The 18,826-nt window shown below is 38.3% G+C and overlaps 1 protein-coding gene across 3 annotated transcripts; it reads right to left on the reverse strand.

Annotated features, from left to right (window-relative positions):
• Positions 1-4,536: 4,536 nt before the first annotated feature.
• Positions 4,537-9,816, reverse strand: LOC130992891 (reticulon-like protein B16). 3 transcript variants are annotated; one of them, XM_057917650.1, is made up of 6 exons: positions 9,397-9,816; positions 8,431-8,574; positions 7,211-7,388; positions 6,977-7,118; positions 5,559-5,628; positions 4,537-4,785 (listed from the first exon to the last, which is right to left on the reverse strand). In XM_057917650.1, exons 2-6 carry the CDS (start codon positions 8,570-8,572, stop codon positions 4,619-4,621), a joined length of 699 nt encoding a protein of 232 aa, XP_057773633.1. In that variant the 5' UTR covers positions 8,573-8,574; positions 9,397-9,816; the 3' UTR covers positions 4,537-4,618. The 3 variants fall into 3 exon arrangements, with proteins under 3 accessions (XP_057773633.1, XP_057773635.1, XP_057773636.1); XM_057917652.1 differs by having other exon boundaries at positions 7,211-7,274; positions 9,397-9,774; XM_057917653.1 differs by lacking the exon at positions 5,559-5,628 and having other exon boundaries at positions 9,397-9,769.
• Positions 9,817-18,826: the final 9,010 nt, after the last annotated feature.

Below are 18,826 nucleotides of genomic sequence, written 5' to 3' on the forward strand. Positions count from 1 at the left end.
CAAAGTATGATGTGATATCAGCCCAAACTTCAAGAAGCATCAAGCCCACCAACTTGAATAATATTCACCATTTGGTCCAATGTAGAATTGTCTTGGACATGAGCTTTAATTTCACCAACTAAAAGCATCATGGACTCATTTATTCTTTTGGCTCTAGCTCTTGTGATTGGCCCACTTTCAATAATCAAAGGATCCATCTTGTCCTTGGCCAGCTTGGATGCGTCTCCATCACTTTGTCTACTTTATTTCTAGCTATTATCAAGAAGAACATTAAGTCTTGGGAATATTGTTTGCCTCATGTTGAGTTTGCATATAATCGTTCTGTTCATTCTGCTACTCAGTTTTCACCATTTGAGATTGTGTATGGATTTAATCCTTTGTCTCCATTGGATTTATCTCATTTACCTGAGCATGAGCATACTAACCTTGATGGCAAGAAGAGGGTTGATTTAGTGAAACAGATTCATGAGAAAGCAAGGATGAACATTGAGAGGCGCACGAAGCAGTACGCAGAGCGAGCCGACAAAGGGCGTCGCAAGTTGGTGTTTGAGACCGGTGATTGGGTATGGCTGCCTATGCGCAAGGAAAGGTTTCCATTGCACCGCGATCCAAGTTACTTCCTAGAGGAGATTGACCATTCCAAGTGTTGGAGCGCATCAATGATAATGCCTACAAGTTGGACTTACCAGGTGAGTATAATGTGAGTGTTACTAGTAATGTGACTGATTTGAGTCCTTTTGATGTAGGTGACGACTTGGATTTGAGGACAAGTCTTCTTCAAGAGGAGGGGAATGATGCAGTCCAGGGTTCGTTGGTTCCTGACCCGATGCATGTTCCTGTTGGTCCGGTTACAAGAGCACGAGCCAAGAAGTTCAAGGAGAGCTTGATGAGCTTAGTCCAAGAAGTGTGGGCTCAAGAGTTGATGAAGAGGCTCATCGGAGATGGTGGAGTCGGCCCAAGCTTAATTAATCTCATTACGTGCGAGTGGGCCGAAGCTTGAAGAAGAATTTAAATGTTTTGAAGACCTTATGTTTATTTATTTATTTTCAGACTTTTAGCATATAGTTTTCAGCTTTGTATTTCGAAAATAAGGGCCTTGTTTGGCAGCCGTTTGATTTTCGAAATCAGGGCTTAGTTTGCTTGTTAGTCAAGTTGTTTCCTTATTAGATTAAGTTTAGTCTTTACCTGTATAAGGCTTATGATGTTGGACGAATTTTGGCAACCTACTTTTTATCAAAAAAAACGTGAGTTTTATTTCTCTCTTAAGAGTTCTCGAATTCTTCTTGATTTTTCAAAGACGAATTCTTCTATCGACGTAACAACGAGTCAACCAACCTTCGTCGGGTGTCATTGATCGTCCCCAAGTTGCTGCATCAACGTCACATTGGGTTTTAGGGAATTCAATTCGCCTAAATTATTCCGTGGGTTAGATTCAGAGGTTTTGGAATTCCATAGTTCGTTCGTTCCAGTCTTCCGTTTGCGTTTCGATCGATCTGTCAGCAAGGATGGTATCACCAACCTATGACCAGGCTGCTATAGAACGGGGTAGAGTGAAATTTTGATGAAGAATGAAATAAGGCATTTCATATCTTTAAGAATAACTTGGTTACAGCAACGATAATCCAATCCCCCAGACTAGGGTATGCCTTTTGAGGTAATGTGTGATGCCAGTGGTTATGTCGTAAGAGTAGTTCTTGGGCAAAAGACAGGTAAGGAGAGTCACGTGATCTACTATGCATAAAAAACCCTCAATGGAGCCCAGATCAACTACTCGACCACGGAGCTGGCTGTGATTTTCACTTTTGAGAAGTTCAGATCCTACCCCTTGGGAGGAAAGACCATCGTCTACACCGATCACGCTGCCATGAAGTACCTTATGGCCAAGAAAGATTCTAAACCAGACTATTTCATTGAATCTTACTATTATAGTAACTTAACATGGAAATCAAAGACAAAATAGGGGCACAAAATCAATTCGCGTATCATTTGAGTAGGATAGGGAGGAATGATGATGGGGTGCCTATTGGAGAAATCTTCCCTGATGAGCAGCTCAACTATGCCCAAAATGGTAAGGAGGACCCATGGTACGCAGATGTGTGCAACTACATCATTTCGGGGTATCTATCCCCATAATACTCTGATGCCCAAAAGAAGAAGTTGAAGGCAGAAAGCCGAACCTATATATGGGATGAGCCATACTTGTGGAAGCAATGCGAAGGTCTGGTCCTAAGAAGATGTATCCCACAAGATAAACATGGAAACATTATGCCGTTTTGCCACTCTAAGTAGCGTGGAGGACACTTTGTGCATAAGAGAACTGCCATGAAGATCCTGGATTGCGGTTTTTATTGATCGACTCTATTCAGAGACAGCTACCTAGTATGCAAGAATTGCCCTCAATGTCAGCGGGAAGGAAACATAACTTGAAGGAAAGAAATGCCCATAATCCCAGTTATGCCCGTAGAAGTGTTTGATATATGGGGCATGGACTTCATAGGACAACTTCCCAGTTCGAGAGGCAACCAATACATCGTTCTTCTGGTAGACTATGTCTCAAAGTGGGTCGAGGCCAAAGCATCTCTGACAAATGACTTCGATGTAGTCACTCAGTTTTTGAAAACTAACATCTTTTGTAGGTTAGGTGTTCTCAAAGCCATAATCAGTGACCAAGGCACATATTTCTGCAACATCTAGGTCGAGAGCCTCTTCAAGAAATACGGTGTCCAACACCGTGACTCGACCGCATATCACCCTCAGGCAAATGGTCAAGCAGAACTCTCCAATCACATCATCAAAACCATCTTGAGAAAAATGGTAGGAACAACGAGGAAAGACTGGAGCATGCGCCTGGATGATGCCTTACGGGTATATCGGACAGCCTGCAAGACACCCTTCAAATGTCCCCTTACCGGATGGTATTTGGCAAGATGTGCCACTTGCCTGTGGAACTCGAACATAAGGCTTTCTGGGCAATCAACAAGATGAACTTCGATTGGGATGAAGCTGAGCAAGCAAGGAAATTGGAGATCCAAGAGCTTGAGGAGATTATGCGTTAAGCCTACGACAATGTCGTGTTGTACAAGGAAAGAATGTAGAGGATCCATGATGCAATGATCTTGAAGAAACAATTCAGTCATAGGCAAGAGGTGGTTTTGTACCAGACACGTTTCAAGTTTTCCACTGAAAAATTGAAAACTAAATAGGCAAGACCGTTTGAAGTACGAGCTCAATTCCCAAATGGAGCAGTTGAGGTTAACAACTCAGAGACAAGAAAGATTTTTAAAGTCAATGGACAACAATTGAAGGCCTATTAGGGGCATAAGCCAAGCGAGGTGGAGGTGATGAATCGGCTCCTCGTTGAGGAGATCCCTTGAGTAAAGGTACCACGTCCTGCACAGGACGTTAAATAGGACATTGGCCAAGAGGTAACCTGGTGTTGCTTTGTTTCTCTAGTTTTTATTTTAGTTTATGTTTTTTAAATTTCTGTTTTATTAATTTATTAAGATCAATTAAAAAAATATATTATATAGATAATCAGGTATTCGGGTATAACTGATAATCCTTATTAAACATGCTCCTGATTTCTAATAAAGAAATAGCGTTAAAATAATCATTCAGCAGATCTTGCAATAGGAGTGACAACCGTGAGATTGAATAGAATAGCAGCTAAATAGGATTTAAATTTCTATTTTATTAATTTATTAAGATCAATTAAAAAAATATTGTATATATAATCGGGTATTCAGGTATACCCGATCGGGTATACCTGATACTCGATTTCTAGCGTACCCTACTCCCGATACCCTAATTTTTCGGGTATCGGGTACCATATATCTTATACCCGATCGGGTATCAAGTCGGATCGAATATACCCGATACCCGATTCCGATTTTCCCATCCTTAAGAGTCAGGCCTCAAAGCCCGCAGGAGCGACAACCCACTCATTGGAGCACGACTTGAGCCCGTCCAACGAGCCACGCTACTGGTGCTCTTATAAATTTGGTTTTTTGAATTCTAACGTGTTCTTCTATCTTTATTTTTAAGGGCTTTGATTATTTTATTAGTTGTAAATTGAGAGCTATGGAGATATAATAGTATTTGTATTAATATACTCCCTCCGTCCAACTCCAATAAGCTCATTTTCTTTTTTGGGATATCCTACTCTAATAGGCTCATTTTTCATTTTAAGTAAAAAAATGTGTACTTAATTGGTGTAGACCACAACACTTTACTACCACTTTCCTACTAAAAAATAAATTTTCTTAACCTCCTCGCCCAAAACAAATGAGCCTATTGGAATTGGACGGAGAGAGTATTTATTAATTTTTTAAATCAAGTGACTATAATAAGTAAAAAATGAGCTATGTTTAGAATTACACGGACTAAAATTAGGCCTTATCTTTCAGCTTATTTAATGAGCCCAATGTATATGCTACGTGTAGACCTTTGTCAAAAATTTGGGCCTATTTAATATCAATGGTAGTTTAAGCGAAGAAAGACTTAAAACTTTTTTTTCTTTTTGTGGACTAGTGTACCTGAGAAAAGATAAATGAATGCTCCAAAATGATATTGTTTTCTTACACGAGAAAGCTCACAGAAAATGAGTGGCACATCAAAATCAAGGATCTTTGTCCTTGGCGAGAGCCCTAGGTAATCTGCTATGCAGACTTTCATCGACTATCTTATAATGCTTAGAAAACTGTCGATGGATCGTCCCAAAACACCGGTCCACACGGTCTCCAAATCTGTTGTACAATGCTGGAACCATAATGGAAATAATGATCCCTAAGAAAGTCAGAAAATCAAAGTGTAAGGGTTTCAATCTAAACATTCCAAGTGACAACTTATTTTCCGCGACACAGCAGTTTTATTGCCAATAAATCAACAGCTGCATACTTCTAGAACGAAATGGAATTATAATCCTTCATAATTCGAGCTCACGCTAATGGAAAAATGCAATATGTTTGGAAGTCAGCACTAAGACGGTGTTTGGTTGTGCTTATAAGCTCTTTCAAAGTGTTTGGCAAAATAGGCTCCTAAACAGCTTATAAGCTGTAAAAATAAGCTCCAAGAGCTTATAAGTCCCCATAAAATAAGTTCATCTACCCCAACTTATTTTTTTATTATCTTATAAGTAACTCATTCTACAAAAATAACTCAACTATGATTTTTTATTTTCATCATATATCATTCTAGTTTTCTCTCTCCTACAAAGATTTTCTTGCTCTAACTAAAAATTGTCTCTCTAGCTTATAAGCTCAATTGTCCAAACACTTTGACAACTTATAAGCTCTTAAAAAACTACATCTTATAAGCTATAAGAGCTTATAAGCTTTTTAAAATAAGCTAAGCCAACACCCTAAGACAATTTCCAAAGAAATGCAATAAGTGGTGAAAACTTGAACCAAAGTGCATAACCCACCCATAATTTCCTCCAATATTTTATACGTGTAGACAAAGCATGAAGAGCAATGTTATAGATGTATAAGAAAGAAACTGAGAAGATTACAGTAATCAACTAAAGACCAGTCAAAAATACCGAGGATAAACTTGTATACCTATATAGGCAAGAGTGGCGAAAGATATCAAGCTACCAATCACAGACAAGAGCCATAGAGCAATAACGACCTGCAAGTTTTATTAAGGCCGTGAATTTCACTTCTTCCAATGGAACCATTAAGCAGAAGCATTGTGCATGCCATATTCATTTCATGATATCAATTCAATCGGAAAAAACTTGGATGGTTAAAACCACATGCCTATTGGGATATAAACCCATTGATTATCATGACTGTAGTATGAATATATTTGCTGTTTCATGCTACTTCATATTTTAGACAGACGTTATAAACAACTTTTTTCCATGGTTACTAAAAGGATCTTAATGCAACTGTTGGGTGCTGGCAAGATCCACAGTATCCAATAGAGGTGTCTGACATTACAAGAGAATCAATTAAAATGCACCAATTTCACATGGCAAGAGAATCACCATTAGTGAAATATAGTATGTAAACCAAGTCATTTGCACTCATACATGTCAACCATTTTCATAGAGTGCCCTGTTTTCAGATTCCACTGTGGTTCCACAACATTGAAGACATTTACTTTTTAGCAGTAGGTCGAGAAATTAAGTAAGCAATAAAAGCCTGCTACTTTAATCTGGACAGTGTGAGGTGGTAGAATAGATAAGGACCATCTAGTCCAACTAAAACATAAATATTTAAGCATTATTTCTCAAAAATGGAACAAGGTTTTGCATACCCAGTTCACCTGGATCAAGATTAGATTACTTAACATTGACACGTATGATGTTAGGGAATGAGACAGCAGTTTGGCCTCATTTAAGAGAGCTGTAATTCTGGCTAGGTAAAGGAGCTACAGTTGAAGCAGCTTAATTATATCCTTTCGTGTCTGCATTATCAGTGGTTTGATTGAAATAAATAAAAGCAATAGTTATAATAAATAAGAAATGAGGGAAGGATAACGGTGTCAGAAGAGAATCCAATTTTTCAGCTTATATGGGATTCGTTCTTCCAGGATTTCTATGGTTTCTTTCCGGTTCTCTATCGACATAAAGATTCCATCACATAAGCCTTGAGTTTTTAAGCTCGCTACACCATCAAATTTGTATTGGGGAAGGCAGTATAACTCATAACTCAACTACCCCCCTCCTCCCGCCTCAAACCCCACTACCCCAACCGACCCTCAAACGAAGAGAACAGGGGAAATATTTCTTAGTACTATTCCTCAGAATATTCATGTGGGTTAATAACTAAGTAAGAGTCTTGCCTTTGTTATTTTCTCTATGTCCTCCCGACCCGTTGCATTCGAATTCAGCGAATGGATTATCATTCTACCAACTATGGGGTAAAAGATAGGTGAGAAGGGCATGAAAAAGAGTCAACTGGCTTCATGTGAATCCATTCACTAATTTGCATCATCTACTTTCAATCTTCATAAATCATTCATAGCTAACCTTGAAGAAAAGTCTGAAATCTTTGCCGAGAGTAATATCATGAGCCATAAGCAGCATGTAATTCACTTTGGCACGAAAAGATGCAGCAGCATTGTTCACCATCTCTTCTGATAGAACTAGTTCAGGTAATGTCGGAAGTTGTCTGACAACCAGAAACAGAAAAGATATGAGACGACTCCCTATAGACACAACAAGAAATTGAAATGTGAGACACAAAAGATGTAGGAATCATACTTATTTCTATATCCAGCATAGTTTGCCTGGAGAAATAATAGAACAACTATAATCAGCAACACATCTGAACAAAGAGATAAAAATGGTATCCCTGAGCGCTCGATTAATAGCCAGGATAATGTGGCGACAACTAAGCCAAATGAAACACGATAACGTCTCCACAATAGGACGTCAGCAGCTAAAAATCAGATGGAGAAAATCAGTAACAATGAGATGGGTTAACAGTTGGAGCAGGAATATGAAGGAAGGCAGCATAGAAGCATAAAAAATATTCTGCTAAGATGTCCAATATTCAGGAGCAAAGAAAATCAATTGAAGGAAATAACGTAGAACAAGAACAAATTGCCCTGTCAACCACTAGATTCAGTAGCAATGTTATATGCCTTACAATTCTCCTGTCAAAGCATAGTAGTTTTCTATTTCAAGATTGTAAGTCAAGAAATGGTTTTCAAACCTTAACATCCCACAACAATCAAAGTGCCATAGCTATCCGAAGAAGCAGATAATTCTCCTCCCAAGGATATTTCAAGATATCAAGAGCACAAAGTTACGCCATTGAACTAATTGGTTAAAGAAATTGATTGAAAAGGAAATATTAACACTTTAAATATCAAAATCGAGAGTAAATATGTTATACTTAACAAATCACTCTGAGTCTGAGCATCACACTCGCATTTTCCAAGAATTTAGTTTGTGGCTAAAAATTTAAGATAAAAATAAAACAAGTAAGCTAACATGTATACTAGGTAAACAGCATTGCATTCAACTATTCCTGATTACTCAGACCCAAAAGCATCACCTATTTATGTACAGATAAGATGCCCCCGTAAGGCCATAAGAATACCAGATGGGGAATGCATTGAGTATCTAGCTATTGAGAAAGCCTGCCAATTATAACAAAGCCTGCCTCATAGTCCATTTCAAGATACTCTACCAACAAATATCCAGATTTAACGTTCAAAACTCAGTTTTTAACTTTTTATTTTAGAAAATTAATCTATCATGATTTAATCACTCCTGGGTCATGCAAAAGATGTCGTTTAATCTCAGAATTAGTAGAAAAGCTGCTTACATATTCCAGAACCAGGAATAAAGCATGGTTTCGAACACACTTCCAAATTAATTATATTAGACAAGATTTATTTTATTTATCTATTACATTACATACAAATTAATTATATTAGACAAGATTTATTTTATTTATCTATTACATTACATACCTTGGACGCCCCCCACCATGTGATGACCACTGGCCTGACGGCCAAACATTTTGTAGGATGAGCTTGTCGAAGCTGGATCATCGATTGTTCCCTCAACATGTGGCTCCATGCTGCACATATCTTCTAAATTTGAATTCTCCATTTCTAGGAATACACCAGAGAAGAAGATTCAAACAGAAGAATTGTAAATCTCGACAGACGAAGGATAGTGGAAAAACAGACATCTTTTTAGCCCAAGTCAAGACAACCCACCGCACAATTCAATAGAGTTGATTTAATCATCAAAGAGTTACCGGTGGGTTTCTCAATCAGATAAATCAGTTCTTAACTGAATTTGGAAAGTAAGACTGCTCCAATGATTACTCAATCATCTCCAAGGAGAATCCAATTATATGTGAAAAGAGGACTCTATGCACCAACAGCATTACACAACTTCTATTCTTTGTCAATTATAGGGCTATAATCGAAGTATCAAACAAAGCCAACAAAATAGTCAAAGCTCAAGCTCTGTTGAAGCTTTAATTAATTAAATTAATCATTAGTTAATCAGATATGTAAAAAAGAACAGATTATGGCTTGGAACATGAGACAAGATTATCCGAATTTCTTTATCTTTTCCTACCTATACTCATGACGGAACTATGTTACTATCAAATGATTTATCAACGAACATGAAAGTCGTGATTTAGCTCGGCCTTTTGTGAATCTTCAGAGATGATTGGTAACTGACAGGGGTTTTTCTCCAGCAAAATTATGCTGGACTACTACTATTAGCACCAATATTGTAGCATAATTATCCACAGTTGATTTTTCACGATGGAACCATTTACAATCAAACATACAACTCCAAAATTAACCACATAAATTCCACAGAATAGCCATTTACAGTTAGCAAAAATGGTCAAAAAAAAATTAAAAAAAAAATGAAACGCTAAAAGGTCTGGTGAGAAGAAAATCAAAAGTTACCTGATCAGGAGTGCCCAAAATTTGAATATATTCGCAAGTAGAGAAACAACAATTCCACGCGGCAACTCTGTCTCTCTCTCCAACGCTGATCTGGTCTCTGCTTCTGTGATTTTAGGGTTTCGGACGCACAAGATTAGAGTGAAGGAAACGAACAAAAGATTAGGAATTTAGGAGAAGGAAAATGTTCAGGCTGACGAACGACGGCTGAAATTATTACACCTTGCGTTATATTGTTAATTATTAAAGAAATGGGAACCTGCAAATTAGTGGGGCTCTAAACTATTTTTGCATTCAATTCTTTTATTTTTCCTCTAATACAAGTCCTAATTTAACAGCATTCAATCACCAAAATTTCGTTTCCTCCTTTTTTATTTTCTTCTCTTGTTCCTAAAATTTAAGTTTGCAATCACTCCAATAAAGAAATTATAAGGTTACTAGTGTATTAACCGTCGACATTCGAGGAATAAATACTTTATTTTATGATTTATAATTATTTTATATTCTTTTTTTATTGATAATAGCATATATTCTATCTTCTATCGTCTCGATTAATTCCTTTTCCTATTAGTACTAATTTGTAACTCATCGAGTTTAGTTGAAAAATGACTTTATATTGTAATTAGTGTGTAAATCGTTTATTTTAAATTATTATTTAAAGGGTTAATTGCTCCTAAATACACCATCTTTCTTTGAATTCTACAATTACACATCACCTTTAAAATCTGTCCCTAAATACACCATCTTTTCTTGAATTCTACAATTGCACATCACCTTTAAATATGCTCCAAAATACATCACCTTTATAAAATAAAATTCTTTATAAAAATAAATAAAGAATTTTATTTTATTATATTTCCGCTTCTAAAAAGATATTTAAATTTATAAATTAACACTTTAATTTATTTCTTGAGGATTTTTTAGTCATGTGCAGAAACAGAAAAAATATAAAGGTGATGTATTTTGGAGCGGATTTAAAGGTGATGTGCAATTATAAAATTCAAGGAAAGGTGGTGTATTTAGGGACAATTAACCCTTATTTAAATTATATGAGTATTATTTTTGTATAAACAATTATTTATACATAAATTATTTTTAAATTTATTTAATTTGAGGTAATATAATTGAAAATTTTTAATCTAAACCATATTCCTCAATTAAATGTTAACTTTTTGTTAGAATAAAAAATATTTTTTTATATAAATTTTTATTTAATAATGTTTAGAAAAAGGTCAATATAAGATTGAAGATTTTATTTCATCTTAACATCATGTCATCTGAAGCCTATAAGATCATATCAAAATCTTAAGCGTAATACTCCCTCCGTCCCAATAATGAAGACACACTTCATTTGGGCAAAGAGATTAAGGAGAGGTAGTTTATGTGATAAAGTATTGTGGGTCACATCATTAGTGTAGTTGATTAATTTAAATGTAGTGAATTTGTTTCTTTTATGGTTATTTTAAAATTTAAATTTAGATTAACAAAATTCAACAATTTCAATTAATTTAATTAAATTCATTTTCAATTACTCTTTTTAAAAAAATAGACCTTCATCTGTGAATGCATAAGACAATCACCAAGCTCCCCAACCCTCTTCTTCTTCGTCTTCACTGTGAATGCATCAATTAGTAACCTTCTTCGTCATCAGACAATCACCTTCATTTGTGAATGCATCAACTAATAACAGATTGATTCAAAATTAAATTTTTTATCCAAAAATCTACACTTCTTTTGAACACTATCACCGAGAACCGCCGGCCACCACCGGCAACGTGGTGGCCAAAAGAGCCAAATTCGAACCCAAAAGAAAACCCAGAAAATCGAACAAAAAAAACCCCAAAATCGAACTCAAATCGAACCAAAATGTTAACCAAAAAGAGGACCATAATCGAGAAGGGGGAGAAGAAAGAGGGATGTTCGACGGGGTTGATAACACTTATGTTTCCATGGTTTTTAGTGTTCATATGATGTCAATTTTATAGGGATTTGAGTGTTGGATGATTGTTTTGTGCTTAATTTGCTTTATCTTGTGAAACATGATTCTTACTCGAACTTTGAAAGAAATTTCAGGTTTATTGAGTTCGAATTTGGAAACCTTGTCAGAAATAGAGGTTGTAGATCGTCTCGATACGAGTTCGTGATCATAAACGGATCATAAATCAAGGTTCAGACAAGAAAGTTATGACCAACACAAAAAAATCGCGCGCAGTAGAGAAGACGGCGGCGACCGCCGCCTGTAGAAGGATTTTTGGGAAGGAGTCGCCTACCGGGCGGCGACCGCTCGGTGAGCGCTGTTCGTGTTGGATTTGTATATTGAAAGCAAGAACGTTTTATGCTTGTATACAATGTTTCCTAAGTTCACTATTTTAATCTCCTATCTGATTGTGTTCATGATTGCATATGTATGTCCTTTGTCTCTATATAAGTAGATTATATGGTGTGTTGTAGATCACATAAGACCATATAATTGGAATAACCTTAAGAGATATAAAATGATCACAGCCGAGATGACTTTAGGACGAGTCATTGGTTTAGGCTGCGGTATAGATGGAAGTAGTTTGTCTTGACTACTTGTCTATACTGGTACGTCATAACGTATTGATAGGACCACAGTGAGGTGTATTCTTCTGTCTGACTTAAGTGAAGAATCAAAGATCTCGGTTACTTAATAGAATCTTAATACTAATAAGATTTCAAATATATATGTTGATTCGTATATCACTTTGACTTACTATAGGTGAGAGTTATATAGTAACTTGAGTACTCTGTATCTTGGGTGATAGCGGTCAATATATGATATTTGGTTATCTGTATTAGTACCCGTATCCAGTATAGGATAATGACATCCTCTTAAGAAGCTCAATAAGGTTTATTGCGTTAAACCCTGCAGGTTGATTAAGTTCAGGTGCAATAATAAGGTTTTAGTGGTACTGCTTAAGGATTACAAAGAGATTAATTAATTTAAGCTGTCAGAGCTCTAATTAATTAATGGATGTCGGATATTTTAAATACGAAGATTTAATAAGTCTAAATACAAGCCCCGACTCATCACCGGCAATAAAGGGGTAAGTCAGTATTGATTCTCTAGTGGAATGAATTAATACTTATGAATTAATTACTGGTCTGGGCTGATTATAGAAATTAATTCATTGCAGGCCCATCTTTATTCTGTGCATCTGGTCCCTGGACTGGCCCAAAGTCTCCTTGCCCTAGCTGGAGAATTCGAGTAGCACAAGAAAACTGGCGCCCCACAGTTGTTACAGCTGTCTGCTCTCAGGAAATACACACAAAATATTAGGGTTTTGAGAGCAGAGCATAGCGGCGCCAACGTGAAGCAGAATTCTCTCTTGGGACTTTCACAGCTCGTTGTCCATCCAACGGTGAAAGCTGAGCGGGATACAGTTCAGAAGATCTGAGCTGGAGTCAGATTTTCGCAGGAAATCAAGTTCTGGCAGTTTCGGGAGAACAGCCATAACGTCCTCAACAGAACTCTGATTCGGGCGAAACAGGCGGCCACGGAAAGCTCTCTCGAAGACAAAGAAGTCGTATTTCTGGGCAAAATACGATTTGAGGACGTTTGAGGCTTCAAACGAAGGCTTGAAGCTGACTGGTCTGTTCAACTGCGAATTTGACGAATTCTTTTGAATACTTCAGGTATTTCTGAACTCCAACGTGCAGCACTTAAATTCATAGGGGCATGTTAGGGATTAATCGTTGTATGGTAAATTAAGATATCCAAGAAACGATCCCGTTGGGGCTAATAATCCTTCAATTGGTATCAGAGCCTGGAATGCTTTTCTTGGCTCTGTCAGTTAATTTGCGTTTGATTAATAATGTGCGTTGTATTTACTGCTGCTGTTCTTCGTGGTCTGTTGATTCGTGGGGTACATCGTTTTGACGTTGTAATCATTTTTCACCACGAGAAAAACCGTGGTTAGATTAGGATTTCAAATTGTATTTGTTTTTCCTTTGTAATCTGTAATTGTTGAAAATTGAGACGAAGACGAAGACGACGACGAATCAACATCGATCGAATGAACGGAGGTTGAAGAGCCGGGAGGCGACGGCGGCCGAGGGCACGAAGGGCTGCACACTGCACGAGCCCCGTGCACTACGGCGCGCGCACATACTTCCGGGCTGTGGCAGACGGGGCTGCGCGCGCGTGTGCGCTTACACGCCCGGTCAGGCGCCGCGCGGCCGCTGCTGCTCTCGGTGCTGGGACCTTCCGAGGAGGCGAGCACGCTGGAGTCGGGCTGGGGGAGCGAGGGCCGTGCGTGTTGGGACAGCGCGCGCGCGCGTGCCTGCGCGCTGTGTGCTATGCACCCAGAACTGCGCTGCACGGTCGTCCGCCCGCTGCCGAGAGCTGTGCGCGCCGAGGCTGCTGGCTGTCGTGCCGTTGCTGCTGGTGCCGAGGGCTGTGCGCGCCGAGGCTGCTACTGCCGTGCTGATCCGGCTGCTGTCGAGGCGTGGGTGGCGGTGGCGCCTAGGGGGTCCCAAACCCTAGGTGGCGCCAGTTTCGAGAAACCCTATGGGGCTCAAACCCTAATTTCCAACACGGGCCTGATGGAGTTGTTCGGGCCGAGTTTTACATTTTAAATGTAATAGATTAGTTTTGGGATTCCACGAATGGGTCACGAAGAACTTTATCTTTTATTCTGTTCTTTGCATGTCGTGGTGTTAATCCTTTTTGCTCTTTACCTGATGTCTTTGTCTATGCTTGTTAATATGTGTTTATTAACTGCGCTTAGACAAGCATGCTAGGTTTATCATTTTCTTAAGCATGTTTTAGAATTTTGCGAGCATGTTTTTACGTGTTGCGTTCTAGAAGAACATGTTTAGGATTATGTGTTTGAGCATGATCAAACCTTTTGAAAGAAAAAAGACTAAGCTGTATTAATAATTTTATAGATGATTAAAAATTATTTAAATTTCCACAAACGGTCTCAAGACAAAGTGATTGACAATGTGAGTAAACGTCCACACGATCGTGGCTTACTTCATATTTGATTTCACAAGTTTGTTAAGTTGAGATTTCTATTAAAAATATTTAAATCCATTTAAGTAGTGGGAGTTATGCGGTAAACGTCCACACGATCGTGGCTTACTCGTATAATTTTTCACGAGTACTTTAGAGGATGGAATTAAATAAGATAACTAAGAAATTAAATTGAATGCGACATGGTCCTAGTGCGTATGTCAAATTCGAGAATTTAATTTCAAAGTTAGATTGTGGTTATTGTTTAATAATTTTTATTCTTAAAATTATATAGACCTCCACATGCGGTCTCAAGACAAAGTGATTGAGGATATGAGTAAACGTCCACATGATCGTGGCTTACTTCAAGTTCGATTTCACAAGTTTGTTAAGTTGAGGTTTCTATTAAAAATATTTAAATCCATTTAAGTAGTGGGAGTTATGCGATAAACGTCCACACGATCGTGGCTTACTCGTATAATTTTCATAAGTACTTTAGAGGATGGATTTTAAATAAGATAATCAAGAAGTTAAATTGAAAGCGGTATGGTCCTTATGAGTATGCTAATTTCGAGAATTTAATTATCGAGGTTAAATTGTGGTCGTTGCTTAGATATCATTTCAAGTACAATGTACAACTCCCCATCGGAGTCCATTCTTGAATATGATATGGTCTAGTTAAGGTCCAACTATTAATTTCCTTTGTCAAAAGGTTAAGTTGACATGGATGGAAATTAAACGACTAGGTAAATAGTCTGGTTGAGGGGTTCATGCGTAAACGTCCACACGATCGTGGCTTACTCGTGAGATTCCTTGGGCAGTTGGAGGTTTCATTAATATTGTTTTATTGAAAGGTTACAATATTATTGTTACGAATTATGTGCTTCATGTTCTTACATGTTTAATTGTTTACTTTCAGATATGTCTATGTCTCCTACTGTTTATTTATTCTTGTACAAAGTCTTTTAACCGGTCCTTTTATATGGAAACGTCATTTGGAGTATATCTTCATCACAAACAAGCACAAATTTTATGTTTCTTACTACTCCACATTCTATTTGTTCGAACATGAGACAACTGATGGGAAAAATGAATTGCATAAAAGGTGGCATGTGACGAATAATGTGGCTGAATGCTATATTATGAGAATAATGTCACAAATCTTGCAACTCTAACATTAGGGCATGGACGATGCTCTTAGCATCATGCTGAATCTCAAGAAAATGTTCGAAGAGTCGGACTGGGCTACTCGTTTAAATTTGATGAGAGTAATCTTGTTATTTTTATGAGCGAGCATAGCTCAGTGCAAGAGCATGTCATGCACATGGCAAACTTGTTTGATGGACTTGACTTGCTCAGTGGGAGTATCGACGGTGAGGCAAAAGTCAATATTATCCTAAACTATCTTCCCGAGTCTTTTAATCAAGAACTTTCGCCTTAACGCTGTTATGAGCAAGAAGGATAATACTCTTTTTGAGTTGTTGAATGTTCTAGCTACGGCTAAGGAAGTTGTGGGAAAGAGATGTGCAAGCACTTGTTATTGTCAAAGGAGAGCCATCTTCTTCGTCGAAAGACGGGAAGAAGAAGGGTCCAAGGGGCAAGAAAGACAAGGGAAATAGTGGAAGTAGTGGTGTGATAAGATTGAGTATTGGAGATTTTTTTTTTCTTTCAATACTCAAGGCAAAGGTTTAAGGTACTTCACTTGCTATAGTAACTGAGACATATCAGCTCATTTTCTACTCAGTAGTGAGTAATGGATAACAAGAAAAACTGATAATGATTGTTGCACCTTGCATGGCTTTTTAAGCTGACAAGGAAGCTGAAAAGTGATGAGATGATTGTCTTCATAGGCAACGTGACTAGAGTCGCAGTTGTTGCAATTGAAGACTTGTCTTTAAGTCTTAAAGACATAGTTTTGTTTTTTAGAGTTCCTTATCATGTTCCAAAATTTTAAATAGATGGATCTTATGTCATTTTTGATAGTGGTGTTTCTATCATAAGAAATGACAAAGTTGTCTACAAAATACATTTATATTGCATTTACATCATCGAACAAAAGAAAGAGACAAGTTAAGGCTAATTTCTCATGAGGATCTTACACATATATTGATACCCTAGATTAGGTCGCATCTATCTTAACAGGATCTAAAGGCTCGTGTCTAAATAGTACATTGGATTTAATCCAGGTTGTACCATTTAGAACCTGCGAATCCTGTTTAGAGGAAAAGATGGAGACCGGGTCATTGATGGCGAAGGGGATAAAGGGCCAATAATGTGTTAGGAATGATCTTTTCTGATTCATTGTCAGTGTTTGGGATTCCAATCCAGTTTACTACACCGTGTAATCCCTATATAAGATGGTGTGGTGGAGAGAAGAAATAGGTCACTCTTGGAAAAACATGTCCAATGATGAGTTATGCATCTTTGCAATTAGTCCTAAAGAATCAGAAGGTAGTTATTAGTAATGACACACGATTCTTAGAAGTGGACTATGGGAATAATCACTAATCCAAGTCAGATAGTGTGCTTCAAGAAATTGAAGACTGTTTAGCCCTATTTTGTGAGTTTTCTTGCTGCGCATTCGAGCTCGTTTCGTACCTTTGTGATTTATTTTGCACGTGCTCGATGACTTTTTGGGTGTACTACTGTCGTGTGCAGGATTCGGGAGTTGATGAGCGGTTTGGCATCATTTCGAGCAATTTTTGGAGTTAGGCTCACGGCCGCCGCCGCTAGGCGGCCGCGGCCCCACGGCGCGGGCCGTGCTTTACTTGGAGAAGAGCAGCGAAAGGCTCCCACGGCGGCGCCGCCACATGGCGGCCGCCGTCCACAGCGCCGCCGTGTCACGGCGGGCGCCGCCAGCCATAAACCTGCCTAAGTCCCACAATTCAAGAAAAGGCCGAAAGGGGGGGACGGCGCCGCCGTACCACGGCGGCCGCCGTCCACGGCGTCGCCGCCTCACGGCGGCCGCCGCCCCTGTGCAAATCCGGCAGTTACGTTTTCACCCTATAAAATCCGATTTTTAGGGTTTTGAAGAGAACTCTCGACCCCAGCAGCCTCCAGGCATTTTTCCCTTGTTTTTCCTTAGTTCTAGAGTAGTTAGAAACATCTTAAACATCTTTTGATTCGTTGGATTAAAGCTAATGTTGATTTGCATTCCGTTGGATTGGATTTCCGGACCATACTCGCTGTAAGAATACAATTATGTTTTATATTTTGATTGAATGCTAGTTTGCTTTCTTTGCAGAGATTAATGTTGCTTCGATTTCATTTGATGAATTGCTTGTTCGTTTATCCCGCCTAGATAATTAGTGTTTATGATTGTTGATTTATCTAATGCTTTCTAGATTGCTAGATAGAACCCTAGGTTATTGGCTTCCCCGCGTTCTTAATCTGCTTCCTATCGTTTGCCTAGATAGATTTATATGCTTTCTGTTGATTCTGCATTAGATAATTTACAAGCTTTATTTAATTACGCCTAGTTTTAAAGAGAGAGTGTCAGACCCAATCTACCCGATTAGAGTGTTTAGGTTTCCTTTCCTGTTTCCTGTGAGTAGCACAATCGAAGCCCTGCTAAGCCTTCCTTGAGAGACGACTTGAGTCACCTTACCGCCCTAGGACGACCTCGTATAAATTCGAGTCCATCCGTTAGGTGTTTTTGGATGAGTCAAATTTTGGCGCCGTTGCCGGGGAAGGCTTTAGGCATTTGATTGTGTTGCATTTGTTTTCCGTGTTTATTTTGTTTCTTTCTTTTGACTCGGTTATTTTCTCCCTCCGGTGCGTTTGATTTGGTTTGCTAGTGTTGTGTATGCAAGGTCGCCGCAGCTTGAAGAGAAAGCTAGCGCCCTACTTTGACAACATTCATCGACCTTGTGAGGTTCTTTCAAGCCTGGAGAAGGAGTCCGAGTCCAGTTCGAGAAACCTTGTGGAATCACAGTCTCGAGAGAAAGACCGTGAAGTGAGAATCGCTTCCAACCCCACACTGGAAGTCGTTGAGGGTACACATCTAGTGCATCCGGAAGAAGAAGAAGAAGCTCGGCCCAATCTTGATCAAGAAGTCATGGCGGAGCAAAATGTTCAATATATGGGAGATTTCTTGTCACAGCCCTACCTAAGCTAGTGAATAGTTAAGTCGGGAAAAAGTGTGACTGAAAACAAAATAAGAAAATGAAAAAGAAAATAGATCTCAATAAAAATCACTAACCTGCTTAAACAATAATTTACCAAAGTATTTGGTAATCATAAACAATCTCTTCTAAAACTCAAAAGCAGACAACTCACAATACATAACGACAAGTTGTCTAAGTATCAAGTGACATAGTTCTGTAAGCTATTAGTTTGAAATCTTTGCAACCCATCAATAAAGTAAAACGCACTAAGCGTTGCAGCGGAATAGCTTAAGTGGATTACATGTATGAAGACATGAAATCCTGAGCCTAATTAAGTACTTATATATCA

Source organism: Salvia miltiorrhiza, chromosome 7, assembly GCF_028751815.1.
Source record: "Salvia miltiorrhiza cultivar Shanhuang (shh) chromosome 7, IMPLAD_Smil_shh, whole genome shotgun sequence".
Lineage (NCBI taxonomy): Eukaryota > Viridiplantae > Streptophyta > Magnoliopsida > Lamiales > Lamiaceae > Salvia > Salvia miltiorrhiza.